The sequence below is a fragment of the Pelodiscus sinensis genome, chromosome 32 (genome assembly GCF_049634645.1).
Source record: "Pelodiscus sinensis isolate JC-2024 chromosome 32, ASM4963464v1, whole genome shotgun sequence".
Classification (NCBI taxonomy): Eukaryota; Metazoa; Chordata; order Testudines; family Trionychidae; genus Pelodiscus; species Pelodiscus sinensis.
In genome coordinates this window covers 7,551,109-7,565,776 of record NC_134742.1, presented here as the reverse complement: position 1 = coordinate 7,565,776, position 14,668 = coordinate 7,551,109, and the positions used below count along the sequence as shown (strand labels likewise).

The following is a 14,668-nucleotide window of genomic DNA, read 5'->3' as shown; positions in this document are numbered from 1 at the left end:
ATTTATCATCATTGATTGCTCCTTTTGTATCTTGATCGTCTAGGGGACCCACAGGTTTTTTAGCAGGCTTCCTGCTTCTAATGTACTTAAAAAACATTTTGTTATTTCTTTTTGAGTTTTTGGCTAGCTGTTCCTCAAAATCTTTTTTTTGCTTTTCGTTTTACATTTTTACACTTCATTTGACAGTGTTTATGTTCCTTTCTATTTATCTCACTAGGATTGGACTTCCACTTCTTAAAAGATACCTTTTTGGCCCTCACTGCTTCTTTTACATGGTGGTTAAGCCACAATTACTCTTTTTTAGGTCTCTTACTATGTTTTTTAATTTGGTGTATACATTTAAGTTGGGCCTCTACTATGGTGTCTTAAAAAAGTTAGATAGATTCATGGAGGGTAGGTCCATCAATGGCTATTAGCCAGGATGGGTAAGAATGGTGTCCCTGGCCTCTGTTTGTCAGGAAATGGGTGGAACTCTTCGCTGTTTTGCTACCCAGTGCTGAAGAACTCATCAGATTGAAGCACATCCCAGAGCTACCCAGAAGAGTTGAGGACAGACAATCCAGAGGAGCTGCTTCCAGTCCAAGGAGTTGCTGAGAAAGGAGCAAAGCCGAGTAACAACCCAAGTAAATGTCACGAGGTAAAAATGGGGATGCATCACTGAGTCCAAAGAGGGGGGTTGGAGTGGGAGAAAAGGTGTTTGATCCCAGATCCAGCCTCAATTCCATTGTGCTGGGTCTTGGTCACAACAGCATCCTCTGCATTCCCACCCAATTTCTGTGCCACCTGCCACTGGTACCACAGTGCCACTGAGAGCAAGAGAAGACTTGGGTTCAGTTGGAGGGAGATAGATGAGTCATTGGCACTGAAAGGACACCTCACCCCATGGGAGATGGCACTTTCGGCAGGACGAAGGGGGAAACGCCGAGGCCAAGTTCTTTCAGCTTTAAAACCCAGCTGGCAACCCCCCCAAAACCTGTCTGGGCAACTGTTGTGCCCACCCCCAAACTGGTTCTTGCATACAGAGACGTCTGCAGGCACAACACAGAAACGTGCCTTGGGTTTTGACGCTGGGGTAAGGGGTGTTGAGTGGAGAGGTGGTGTCTCTGTGTTCACATCACTGATGAAAGCATCACTGATGTCATAAGAACATAAGAACGACTACATTGGGTTGGACCAAAGGTCCATCCACAGTGGCCAATGCCAGGTGCCCTGGTGTGGCCCTTCTTACATTCTTATGTTCACTGCTTGTAACAAAGTCCCTGCTCGGTTTATTAATAGAACTCAATAGCTCCAGCTCTAAAAGTGTAAACGGGTGTTACCTGCCTAGAGCACTGCCCATAGCCAGTGGCTCTCAAACTGTGATCCACGCACTGCTAGTAGGTTTGTGGCTCAAGTTCAGCCCCGTCTTTCTCCCTCCCTCCCTCTCCCCACAGCAAGGAGCCTGTGCTAGTGCTCCAAGCTTGTCACTCCCCACCACTGCCAGTGAGGTCAGAGTGCCAGCGCTGGCTTCCCGTGGGAGGAGGGAGGAGAAAGTCCCAAGCCTCAATGCACGATCTGGTCATCAGGAAGAAACCCCTCCCCTAGCTGCAGCACGTGGACGTGCTGTCTGGAGACTTTTCCCCCTGTTCCCATTGGCTGGATTCTAGCCAGTGGGAGCAGTAGGAGGCCATACCTGGGACATGGTGCCTAGGAGTGGCGGGGAGTGCGAAGGCAAGTAAGTGCCCCCCCAGACCTTCATGCGCAAACCCCGCAAGCCCAGCTCTACTGCAGTACATGTTATTGGCTCTCATGTAGGACTATGAGGATGTGAGGGCCTGGTCTGTGCAGTACAGGTTCGACTAAATGCTCTGAGAGCTCCTTCTGAGTCTCAACTACACGAATCTCTCACCAGCTCACAGAGTTATGGCCTGTTTGTACAAAGTGCCTCATGAGGGACCATTTTGAAAGGTCCCATTTGCGGAACGTGAATGTCCTGCTGCACTGTAAATGCTGTCACTGAGTGGGAGGGGCTGAAGTTTTTCATTGTGTGTTACTGGACTATGGGGTGAGGTTGGGAAAACCCACAACCAGCCTTTCAGGGGCAACAATGGGGCAGCCATTTATCCATTTATCAGAGAGAGACACCGGCTCAGTCAAATTCTGTCTAGTTTATAGAACTCAGGTTTCGAATTTAGTTTGATTTCCTAGGTGGTCAAATTGGCTCCCTCCACTTGCTACTTATAAGCAGATGAAATCCATCTTTTTGTAGTTACAGCTCTTTTCTATTTCCCTAAAACGGTGCGTTTTCATGGAAGTGCTCAGGACGTTCCAGCTCAGGTTACCAATGTCCTCTCCATAGTGAGGGAGGGGCAGGCTGGGGAATGAACTCTCATTGCACAGGCGCCCGACTAGGGAAAGATGGTGCCGCCCTGGGGTCCCAGGCTAGGGATCTGGAAAATGGGCTTGCGCCTGTACATTGCTGGCTCATGAGTGACTGGGGAAAACATTCCTGTAACTGCAGCTGGGCGTGTCCTGGCCTTTGGCTGGCTAAGTGCAGGGCCTGGAGAGATTTGCAGCTTGTCCCAGCATCACCGAGCTGAGAGGGATCCCGGATGAGTAAGGCAGAGGGCTCAGCGGTACCCTAGTTCCAGGCTGTACACCTGGAAACCCATCTCCCCTTTGTCTTCTGCAACACCAGGGAGCTTGGAGATCCTTTGGATTTCCAGACTAATTGTCTCCCAATAAAACAGTCGCTTGTTGTCGCAGGTGGATCTGCAGGGGGCTAATGATGCAAATCCAAGATCCACAATTCTTGTCCCAGTGGGGCCAATGGAAGAGGAGGATGCAGATTGTTGGGTTGGGCTGTGAAGCCTTCTTGTCTCCTTTCGCCTTTCTCCATTTCTGCCACTGGATCTCGGCTAACCGGCCTCCCTTTCCCATTCGGATTGATCAAGGGCTTTGTTTTCCCATGGGTGTATCAACATCACACTCTTCATGTGGGATTGGAGGGTGTCTGTGAAGGATTTTTTTGTTTTTTTTTCCTGGTCTCTTTACAGTTGGCCATGGCTCAGGTGTGAGAACATTGATTTTCTGACATTTGAAGAACGAGCCCAGTGGAGTTGGTGGTGGATGATCTTAGCTTCAGTGCTGGGGGTTTGGGGTTAGACAGGACACTGTCATTGGGGCATTGGGCAGCGTACTAGATTCAAAAGATCGCGTGGTGGCACCATTGAACCTTGTGAAATGTGTCGAGAGGGTCCCAGGAGGGCCCTCTGCCCATGCTACATAGGGAGACACGACCTACCTCCCCCAAGGCTCTGGGACTCAGAGAAAATTCCTTCCTGACCCCAAATCTGACCTTCATTTACACCTGGAGCATGTGAGAAGGATGTTTCATCCAGGCATCTTGGACACCTAAAGCCCTTCTCACATCACAAGCATCTTAAGGGGATGTTTTCCTTTTTGGCCTGTAGCGCCCCCCACTGGCTGCTCTCAGCATTGCAAGGGGTAGGAGAGGCGCTACCTTGCTGCCCCTCAGCCTGAGTCTACAGGAGTGCCCAGCGAAGGAAGATGTTTGGAAATATGTTCAATGTCAGGCTGAAAAAGTTGGGTGCCCTGGTTCTAACTTGTCTAGCCTGAGAGCACCGGTTGTACTGAGTCGATGCACTGCTGTAGGGGTGGGGTTGTGTGAGAGATGGACAAATCTGCTACTGCTTCCCCTACTACAGGATCTCTCCCTGTAGCTCAGACTGTGGCACCTGTAGAGCCAGAAGTCCCAGGTTCAACCCCCACGTGTGGCAGGAGGACGGACATTAGGGTGTTTGCTAGGGATGCCAATTTCAAAGCCGTTCATGTGACGCTGCCTTGCAGGTTCCAGGACTGAGGCTCCAGGGGGCAAAGGCTGCAGAGAGAAGGCAAGAGGGAGACATGGTCCCTGCTGGGAGCCCCTCGCCCCTGCTCGGGGGGACGGATGGCTACAGCGGGCGCAGAGGCTGGAGGAATTCAGTAGCCTATTACCACATGTGGTGTCCAGGCCCTAAGCTCGGCTGGGCTAACACAAGGTCCTGTAGGGGCTGGGCAAGGTGTAGACCTGAGTCTGCTGCAGTTTCTGGGCTGGGAGCAAGCAAGGGAGACGGGCTGAAGCTCAACGTTCAAGCCCCACTGCCAGGGGCCCCCTCCCCTGCTCCGGGCGTTGTGTGACGCATTGATAGGGATTCCCAGGGCAGCCTGCCACTAACAATGACCTTTTCCCTTCCAGATTATGCCCCCCACACCTTTTACAGAATTCACTCATTCCGTAAATATGCAGGCCTATGCTCAGTGTATGTCCTTCCCTTCATCACCATCGCCACCCTCGCCCTGGTGGTAGCTCTGACAGGTGAGTTGCCAGCCCTGCCGGCCTCGCTCTCTGGGCTTTCCCTTCGCCCTGGGAGCTGTCTCAGCCCAGCCCTGGAGCTTCCGCCCCCTGCAACACTCAGAGGCAATGGGGGGGGGGGGGCACTCCTGGGACAAACAGCCCCGATTGAGCAGTCCCTCAGCTGGCCCATAAAGTTGGATTCCCCAGAGCTCCCACTGCAGCTCCCCCTCGTGGCAGGGGCAGGGCAGGTCTGCAAGAGTCCATTTGTATCACTGCCTCTGGGCTCTGCCACCATTGGCAGCTTCTGGGGTCAGCTGGGTCATCTCCATCCTGCCCCCTTCCAGGGTAAGCTGAAATGTTCTGAACAAACCTCCCCAACCCCTAATGTTACAGCTCGGCGCCCTAAGCTCCCTCTGGGACTCACTGCTGTGCTCCTCCCACAGCTCCAGGTCACGTGTCATCTCACCCCCTGTGCATCCCTCTCCCCAAAGGGCCTCGCAGGGCACCCGCCTCCGGTTCCCTCGCTCTCTGGGGGGGTTTCTTTATGCACCCACCTTGGGGGGCCCTGACATCCCCTCTCCTCTGGGCTCCAGCCCAGGCCCCGTGTGTTTAAGCAGCTAACCCCTCCTCCCCCGCTCCTTCCTGCCCCCACCTCACCCTCCTCTCACCCTTTTCCTCTGTGGTCCGGCAGGAACCTCCCCCGCTACCACTGCTCTCCGCAGCCTTTTACAGCAGCTGCTGCCAACTGGCCCCTTCGTCACAGCTGAGAGAGTGAACGGTCCCTCTGTTAACTCTTTGCCTGACTGTCACAGCAGGGGGTCTGTACTCCCCCTCCCCCCCCCCGCAGCCCTATGTACGCTGGGGTCCTTGTCCTGCCATTTTATAGAGCAGGAAACTGAGGCACTGGGGAGTCACTTTGAGACAGGTGTGACTGACATCAAGTGAGCTGGGAACAGAACCCATCAGTCCTGACTCCCAGCATCTCCGCCCAACCCACGGCATCCCAGTCCTCTCCCAGAGCTAGGAAGAGAAAACAGGAGTCCTGACCCCCAGCCATCCCCTCTCACCCCCAGACCTCTTGCACCTCCTGGGGCTGCAGATAGAACCCAGGAGTCCTGCCTTCCAGCCCCCCTGCTCTAGCCACTAGACCCCACTCCCATCCTAAAACCAGGGTTAGAACCAAGAGTCCCAACTCCCCTCCCAGAGCACCCCTGAAATCAGGGGCAGGGATGCCCGTGCAAAGGCTTTGTGTCTAACACTCCTTCCCCCTGCCCCAAGCCATCGCCTGAGCTCTGAGCGAGGCCTGTCTCTGAAGAGATTGTTTCTCCGTGTTCCCCTTGGATACAGCAGGGCCAGTCCCTGGGGAGCTGCCTTGTGCAGGTCCCAAGGGAAAAAAAGGTGCCGGCCTTCACACTTGGGGGGTTTCCTGCCACCTGGCTGTTGAGCTCCAGGCCCCGAGGCTGACAGGGACATATCTCGCACCCCACGGTGCTTTCTTGTTTGCAGTGGGAGTTTTTCGTGGCCTTGACCCTCCTCCTGTTGGACTTTCCTGCCCTGATGGCTGGGTTGGCTACCAGCGGAAATGCTACTATTTCTCCAAGGTCGAAGGGAACTGGACCTACAGCTGGAGCAATTGCTCAGCTCTGGGCGCCTCCCTGGCTGGGATCAACTCCCTGCAGGAGCTGGTGAGGGTTTGCTGGCAAGTGTGGAAAAAAATAGTTTTGCGGCGGTGATGGGAGGGGCTGGGCCGGGGAGAAGGCGCAGAGGTGAGAGGGCTCCTGGCCGCGTGTCTGAGGGGCAGGACGCACCAAGGGAGGGGGCACAAGGGCTGTGCATGTGAAGGCCTCTTTATCGAGCCTTGTTCCCGCTGCCCCTGGAAGGGGTTTAACCCTGGACACGACTTGTCCACGCAGCCCAGGCAGAGCCAGGAGGACGTGCCAGACAGGAGAGGCAACTGCAGGCTGGGAGAGGTGGTTGCCAGGGTCACAAGAATAGGGTTGCCAGGTGTCCGGTTTTCTACCAGACAGTCCGGTTTTTGGGCCCTCTGTCTGGTAAATACCACACATGTGCAATGTCCAGTATTTTCTGGTTTTCCGGATGGAAGCCTGGCGGGGGCTGGGAAGCAGGGCGCGACTGGTGCTGGGAGCCTCTGGTTGCGTCTGAGGAAGAGGGGAAGCCCTGTCCCTGCTCCTGAGCGCTGGTCAAGCGCGTGGTGGAGCTGCAGCCGGACTCGCTTCACCGGGACCGTGCGTGGGACAGGCAGCAGCCTGGGATCTATACATGCCCGGGTCAGTCCCGCTTCCTGCCGGCCGATTCCCCCGCCCCCGCTCCCCTCCTGGCCGGCTGGTTCTCCCCCGCTTCTCCTCCTGATCTTCCCTGGCCAGCCCTGCTGCTCCCACCAGCTCTCCTTCTGGGTGCCAGTTCTCTTCCCGATCTCCCCCAGCCAGCCCAGCTGACCCCAACCACCTCACCAGCTCTGCTTCCTGGCCCCCCCTTTGTCGCTCCTCCCCCTTCCTCCCAGTCAGCCCTGCTCTTCTCCCAGCCGGTCCCCCCTCCACTCCCCCAATCAAGTGTGTCCGGTATTTTTTTTGAGACTACCTGGTAACCCTATACAAGAAGGGAAGTCCCTGCCATGCCATGTCTGGGCAGGCGGGGGGGCCCAAGGGCCCTGCAGCTCAGGGTCAAACCCAATCAAGTTGAAACAAAATGTTCAGATCCCCAAATCACAGCAGGAGACTGGGGGTGGGTGGGTTTGGGGGAGGGGTTTGCAAAATGCACAATTTGGTGGAACTGCACAATTTGGAAAATGTTTCAGTGTCACCAAATCAGCATTTTCCAGTGGGGGCAAAAGCCCATTTTGTGTGGAAAGTTTTGCACGGACCAACCTCTGGACTATACAGAGCTTCTCCTCTTTCCCAATAAAGCTTCTCCCCGCTGCTCACCCGGTTCCACATAACCTGCGGGGGGAGGTTTAGCAGTGCTACATCACCGGGGGATGGGCTGGCCCCCTGGAAATGCTTCTAACCAGGCCAAATTCATGTAATCTTGATTTAAGGCTTTCCTGATGCACCATAAGGGACCTGATATCCACTGGATCGGCCTGCGGAGAGAAGAAGAGGGCCAGCCCTGGAAGTGGGTGAATGGGACAGAATTCAACAACCTGTGAGTCTTGCTTTCTGTCTGGGAAGTTTCTCCATGTTAGCTTCACAGATGTTAAATTTGCTCAATGGGCCACTAAACATGCCCAGATCAACCAAGCATTGTACTAAAAAAATACTGTTCTTGCTTTTGACATTTACCACCGAACCAGCCAGGGATGGTGGTAGCTGGAAATCAAACTGGGGAACCTAAGGAGTTTAATGTATAAGCAAAAAGACGCTTCTCCCTTGGCAGGGCTGCCCAGGAATGTGACTCTCCAGCTGGCCAGGCCACCCCTAGAGGGGACAGGTGCCCTCCAGGCAGGCGGGGTTACACGTGGCTGGAGCAATACAGATGAAATCACAGGGGTGCCCTGCTGTCAGCTCCACTCAGGGCGAGATGCGCCATCTCCTGGCAGCACTGGGGATTGGCTATGAGCCGCTTACACCCCTCCTGACGGTTACTCTCCATCACTCTGTTTCCTTCTCTCTTGTCCCAGGAACTGCAGCCTCCTCTTCATGGCTCAGCCCCCAGCCAGGTCACTGCATGAGCGCCCTGGCCGGGGTGTTGTTTGACAAAGTCCCTTCCCACCAGCTGTCTGCAACTACCCTGGCTCCGTAGCCCCTAAACACCCTCCCTCCCGCCCCTTTCTCCTGGAGAACTGCTGCAGCCGACTTCCCCACAATCTCTTTCTGTTTCCAGCTTCCTGCCTTCATAGGCCCGGCCTAGCTCCTCCCCCCAGCTGGACTTCATCAGCAAATTAGCCATAACAGGCCCTGGCTTTCCTCTACATGCAGGCTGTCAGTCACTTGGCCGAATTTACCTCCTCCGGCCTTGTGTGAGGTGGGCGCCCATCACAGCTATGGAAGGGGAATGCTGAGCTTATGGTTAAATTCCTGAACTGAGATTTAGGAGATGGGAATTAGATTACTGGTTTTGCCGCTGATTCCCTGAGTCTCACCTTGGGCAAATCTCTCAATGGTATTTGGGCTCCTCATCCCACTGATTTTAATTGGAATTCACAGAACACCAGAACCGGAAGGGACCTCGAGAGATCATTAAGTCCAGTCTGCCCTCACAGTAGTTAGGGGCCTGAATATTTTTATGGATCTCAAGCTTAATTTCTCTGGTCCTCAGCTTGCCCAGCTGTAAAATGGGTTTAAGGATAATTTTGTTCTTCCAGCCTTTGCTTCTGTCTGCTCTAGATCCTGCAAAGACCTACTCCCGTGCTTAATTCACACACAGTAGCTATGTCTACATTGGCACGATTTTGCGCAAAAGCAGTTGCTTTTGCGCAAAAACTTGCTGCCTGTCTACACTGGCAGGGAGTTCTTGCGCAAGAACACTGACATTCTAAAATGTGTGAAATCTGGGCTTCTTGCGCAAGAACTGTGATGCTCCCGCTCAGGAATAAGCCCTCTTGTTCTTGCGCAAGAGGCCAGTGTAGACAGGCAACGTGAATTTCTTGCGCAAGAAAGCCCGATGGTTAGAATGGCCCTTGGAGCTTTCTTGCTCAAGAGAGCGTCTACACTGGCACGGATGCTCTTGCTCAAAAGCACATCTCTTACGCAAAGGCACATGCCAGGGTAGACGCTCTCTTGCGCAAATACTCTAATGCAAGAACTCTTGCGTTAAAGAGTATTTGTACAAAATCATGCCAATGTAGACGTAGCGAGTGAGTAATCCCAGTGACTCCAGTGGTCCCTTTCACAGCATGGAAAGCGAGGCTTGTAGGGGGAAGGGTCTTGGTAGAATCAGTGGCTTAGACTGGAAGCTCTTGGGAATTCCAAATCCCACACACAGAGAGGAAAAGCCTGAAAGACCAAAGGCTGGGGGGAAATAGAGGAAAACCTAGCCAAAGTCTCTCAGGCAAGTTTTCAGACTCCTAATCCACACTGGGTGAAAGTAGAGAGAAGAATGGGGCTGAAAGAAAACATTGTGGGTGTGTCTAGACTGGCAAGATTTTGCACAAAAGCGGCTGTTTTTGTGCAAAAACTTGCCAGGTGCTACACTGGCCGCTTGAATTTGCACAAGAACACTGACAATCTAATGTAAGATTGTCAGTGTTCTTGCGCAAATACTATGCTGCTCCCACTCGGGAAAAAGCCCTCTTGCGCAAATGCTTTTGCTCAAGAGGGCCAGTGTAGACGGTTAAAAACTGTTTTGTGCAAAAAAAGCCCCAATGGCAAAAATCGGGGCTTTCTTGCGCAAAACTGTGTCTAGATTGGCACGGATGCTTTTCCGCAAAAATGCTTTTGCACAAAAGCATCCGTGCCAATCTAGACGCACTTTTCCGCAAATGCTTTTAAATGCCCCTGGCTTCAGTCCCTGGCTCTCAAGCTCCTGCCACTGCTCCTGCCTGTGTTTGCCCATGATCCTGGCACCCAGCCCGGTGTCTTTCTCCCCTGGCTGCCATTGTGGCCCATGTTAAATTTCTCCCTCTGGATTCACTCCCCCCATAGAGGGGCCTTATGTTTGTCCAGGAAAGGGAAATCCCATCAGTCCCTGAGCTGTGTCCGACTTCCCCGTTCTCTGCCCAGCCCAGCACCGACTGACTCTCTGACCACCCTGTGGTCTCCTGTTCGCAGGTTTAAGGTGATGGGAGGAGCAGAGTGTGCATATGTGGATGGCTTTGCCGTCGTCTCCTCAAATTGCCTGACAATGAAGAACTGGATCTGCAGCAAGCCCAGTCTGTACTGAGGAAGGAGAATGAGGAGATGAAACAGAAGAGGCCAAACACATCCAGTAGGAGCACATCCCATGACAGTGAATAAGTTGCCTTTTCTATGTCACCTACCAGCCCTGTGCTCTTGGGAGTCAAGAAGTGACATTCATGGAAAACCATCCTCTCCCACCTTCCCCTAAGCCTTTGCTAGAATCAGACAAAGCAATGAAAAGGCCAGGGAAGACACACCTAAACTAATTAAGGAAACTCCCCAGTCTCATCTGCATTGAAGATAGAACTCATTAGCATACAGAATGGAGACCAGCTCTTCCAAGGCAGGAACCACAGTGCACTATGGGATACCAAAAGCAGAGAAGCACTGCCTGATGGGAAATCTCAACTCCAGATGCTAATGAACCCAGGCCTGCTCACACCCAAATTAGTCATTATCAGACCAATTCTAGTAACGATCCTATTGACATATAAAATACTGAAACTGCCTACTTGCACTGTGAGCTCCTTCAAGGAACATCACCCATAACCAGGAGTGATCAGTCTCTGTTGTCTCCCCTTTTTCTCTTTGAACTATTGTCCTATCCCTATAAAAACTCCTATCCTTGCCCCAAGAAAAATTGTTCTGATACCTGGATTTAAGCTGCATCAGTTCCATTGAGACTTCTTCATCTCCTGTCTGATCATGCTGGGGTCTCTGCTCTGCTTGTCTCCTGCCCTCTGGACCTCTGGCTACCATCATCATCATCTGGAAACCCCGATCAGTGCAAGCTCCATGGAGTGGTGAGGTCTCTCTCTCTCTCCCATCAACTACATCTCTAAGCATAGCCTCCTGACCCTGCCCTATGTAAATTGTTATATGGTTACCTAACATTTGTAATTAGTTTCAATTTAGATTTAATATTGTAACTGTTTTATATCTATTCACTACTCAGAAATAAATAACTTTCATTATTAAGCTGGTTGCTTCTCTCTCTTTATTTCTCTTTTGCTCACTCTTCCTCAAGAGGTGGTGTTTTGGCTTCCCCATTCGCTCTGCAACAACGCTTCCTGTACCCAAGCTAAAGATCCCCACAGTGCCCAAAGTCCTGTGGGGTTGGCTCATCATGTGGTTTACCAGTGAATGATTGTGGTGTGAGTGGGAATAGGGAAGTGCTGAACCAGGGGGTACATGAGGAAGGCAGCTTAAAGTGCTGTGAAATCCAGCCCACGGAGCCCAAAGGCACATGAGGGTGCAGTGTGGCATTGCTGTGAAACCAGCCAGATGAGTCCAGGGACATATGAGGGGTCAGCGTGTGAGTGCTGATTAACCAGTCCTCTCAGACGTGCTCTGTTAGTGGGTGTGAGTGTCTGGGTGTGTTGCTAAGGTGGGAAGAACCCCATCCTGAGGAACCTAGTTTCTGCAGGAGAGCTCCAGTGGGAGGGGGAATTGGCAGCAGGGAGAATTCAGCTCCATATGAGAACACAAGGAAGCACAAGCAGCACATGGATAGAATTGTTAACCTTCCCCCAGTCCCATAAAAGTAACCCTGATAAATGAGCATACCCCAGAGTATTGGGCAAATCTGGTAACACCTGCTACACTGGCTGCACCGTTGGCATGTGCATAATACCCTCAGTCCCAAATGTCGCTTGCCTCACAATGTGTGCTGCCACAAAGCTTAATTTGCAATGGCAGGTACCAGGCCCAAGCCATGTGGCCCAGGGCCTTCGAGGCAGTGGAGTATGTGGCAGTGCATAAGAACAGCCACTTTGGGTCAGACCAAAGGCCCACCCAGCCCAATATCCTGTCTGCCTCCAGGTGCCCCAGAGGGTGTGAACAGAACAGGGAATCATCATGTGAACCCTTCCACCGTGGCACTTAATTTATCCATGAATTTATTGAGCTCTTTTTTGAAGCCTGTTAAAGTCCTGGTCTTCAGAACGTTCTCTGTCAAGAAGAAACAAAAGACAGGACTATGCAACACTTTAAAGAATGTGCTGCATAGTCCTGTCTTTTGTTTCAGCTAGACCAGACTAACACGGTTGCATCTCTATCACTACTCTGGCAAGGAGTTCCACAGGTGGACAGTGCACTGTGTGAAGAAAAACTTCCTTTGGTTTGTTTTAAACCTGCTGCCTATTAATTTCATTTGGTGACCCCTAGTTCTTGTGTTATGGTAAGGAATAAATAACTCTTCTTTATTCACGTTCTCAGTACCAGTCATTATTTTATTGTCCTCCGTCATATCTCTCCTTAGTCATCTCTTTCCCAGACTGAAAGTCCCAGTCTCATTAATCTCTTTTCATATGGGACCCGTTCCAAACCCCTAATAAGTTTTTGTTGCCCTTTTCTGAACCTTTTCCAATGCCAATAGATCTTTTTTGAGATGAGGCGACCACATCTGTATGCAGGATTCAAGATGTGGGTGTACCTTGGTTTTATATAGAAGCAATAAGATATTCCCTTTCCTATTTTCTACCCTTTTTTAATGTTTCCTAACATTCTGTTTGCATTTTTGACTGCTGCTGCACACTGAGTGAATGTTTTCAGAGAACTATACAGAGTGTCTCCAAGATCTCTCTCTTGAGTACTTGTAGCTAAATTACTCATCATATTATACATATAGTTGAAGACTGATCCCATTATGGATATAACTTGGGATGGTCAGGCCACAAAAACCAGGCTGTCACCTGTGTTTATGGGCGTGGCTCTCACTCCCTTTGTTGGCTAAGTGACAACTCTTAGAACTCTTAGAAAAGACATATTGGGTGCGTCTAAACGGGCAAGATTTTGCGCAAAAGTGGCCGCTTTTGTGCAAAAACTTGCCAGCTGTCTACACTGGCTGCTTGAATTTGCACAAGAGCATTGACATTCTAATGTAAGAATTCAGTGCTTCTTGCGCAAATACTTTGACGTTCCCGCTCAGGGATAAGCCCTCTTGCGCAAGAATACCTGTGCAAGAGGGCCAGTGTAGACAGGCACCTTAATTTTTTGCGCAAGAAAGCCCACTGGCTAAAATGGCCATCAGAGCTTTCTTGAGCAAAAGTGCGTCTATACTGGGCACGGATGCTTTTGCGCAAAAGCGCTTTTTGCGCAAAAGCATCCGTGCCAATCTAGATGCTCTTTTGCGGAAATACTTTTAACGGAAAAAGTTATCCATTAAAAGTATTTCCGCAAAATCATGCCAGTCTAGACGCAGCCATTTTGTCTGCTGTGAATTCATTGTTCCGTGTCAGCCTGGTTTATGGGACTGTCGCACAGAATGATCACCCATGAGGCAGCGCCTCTATTGTGACAGACTCAACACACGGCCCACAGATGGGAGCCAAAACAAAAAAATAATCAATATAATGAACTTCGGTCTATGTGCATTTTAGTAATTATATTCCTGGACTGTTATTACTCATTAAAAGTGCTGTCATATGAGTGGAAATCGGGTAAATATTGCACTAGTCGAGTAGCCAATGGAAATTCCATCGACTCGTCAACTTGTCCATGAATCGTTATTTAACATCCTTACCCAGCAGCAGCGGTGCGGAAGGCAGGGAGGCAAAGCTGCAGCAGCCCACCTGCCTTCTGCACTGTTACCGGAGACAGCACGGACTGTCCAGCTGCCCGGCGGGAGTGGCGGCGCTGTTGCCAGCGATGGCAGAGAAGGACGAGGGGAGCACCGTCCAGGGCCGCCCTCCCTTTTTGCTAGGGATGTCAGACAGGGAGTCACTGAACAATCATGTCACTGCATCAAACTGTAGCAATTCCACGATTATTCGATAGTCCCTGGGGCCTGAGTCAGCAATGAGGGGCTGCACCGGCATCCCACACAGCAGACAGAGGCTGCACCGGCATCCCACACAGCAGCCTCTGTGCGAAGAGAGCTTGTGCCAGCCCCGGACAGAGGCTGCTCTGCAGCAGCCTCCTCTGGAGCGTGAGAGGCAGGAGCAGGCAGCTCCGCAGAACTGGTGCTCAGGGAGAACTAGATTTTAAGTCAGCTCCCCTCGAGCAACCCCCCATCCCCCTCGCCTCTATGTGAGACAGCGAGGGAGGAAAGGGGGCTCCATGGAGCTGGCCTGTGTGGAGAGCCGGCTTAGAAGATAGTTCCCCGAACATCTCATCTCATGTCTGCCCTGCCCCCACACTGATAGGGAGGCAGCAGTGGAGGGGGATGGGTGAGACGTGGTTCCATAGGAGCTGATACACATGGGGAGCTGTCTTAAAAGCTGCTTCCCGTGTGCACCAGCTCCTGCCTGACTCCCTCACCCTCCGTGTTGCTGCATCTCTATGAGAGGCAGCAGCTCATGGTGCGGGCCAGGCAGCTCCATGGGATCTGGTGCTCATGGGGAGGCAGCTTAATAGCTGGATCCCCGCAGACACCAGCTCCCACCTTCCCCCCCTCTTGCTGCTTCTGTTCCTGAGGCAGCCGGGGGAGGGGTGTGTGGAGGCGACAGGATTAACCAATAAGCCCAGACGTATCGGTTAATCGTGTAGCCAGCTACACACGTTGACACCCCTAGTTTGTGCTGCTGCTGGTATCGGC

At 52.0% G+C, this 14,668-nt stretch overlaps 1 protein-coding gene across 1 annotated transcript; it reads left to right on the top strand.

The window, feature by feature from the left end:
- Nucleotides 1-464: 464 nt before the first annotated feature.
- LOC142823264 (C-type lectin domain family 2 member D-like) lies at nucleotides 465-11,070 on the top strand. Its single transcript, XM_075914127.1, has 5 exons — nucleotides 465-637; nucleotides 4,238-4,357; nucleotides 5,843-6,021; nucleotides 7,392-7,498; nucleotides 10,063-11,070. Exons 1-5 carry the CDS (start codon nucleotides 628-630, stop codon nucleotides 10,172-10,174), a joined length of 528 nt encoding a protein of 175 aa, XP_075770242.1. The 5' UTR covers nucleotides 465-627; the 3' UTR covers nucleotides 10,175-11,070.
- Nucleotides 11,071-14,668: the final 3,598 nt, after the last annotated feature.

Coding starts and splice junctions, on each gene's coding strand:
- LOC142823264 (XM_075914127.1), top strand. Junction 6,022..7,391: donor TCAACTCCCTGCAGGAGCTG/GTGAGGGTTTGC, acceptor TCTTGATTTAAG/GCTTTCCTGATGCACCATAA. Junction 7,499..10,062: donor GGGACAGAATTCAACAACCT/GTGAGTCTTGCT, acceptor TCCTGTTCGCAG/GTTTAAGGTGATGGGAGGAG.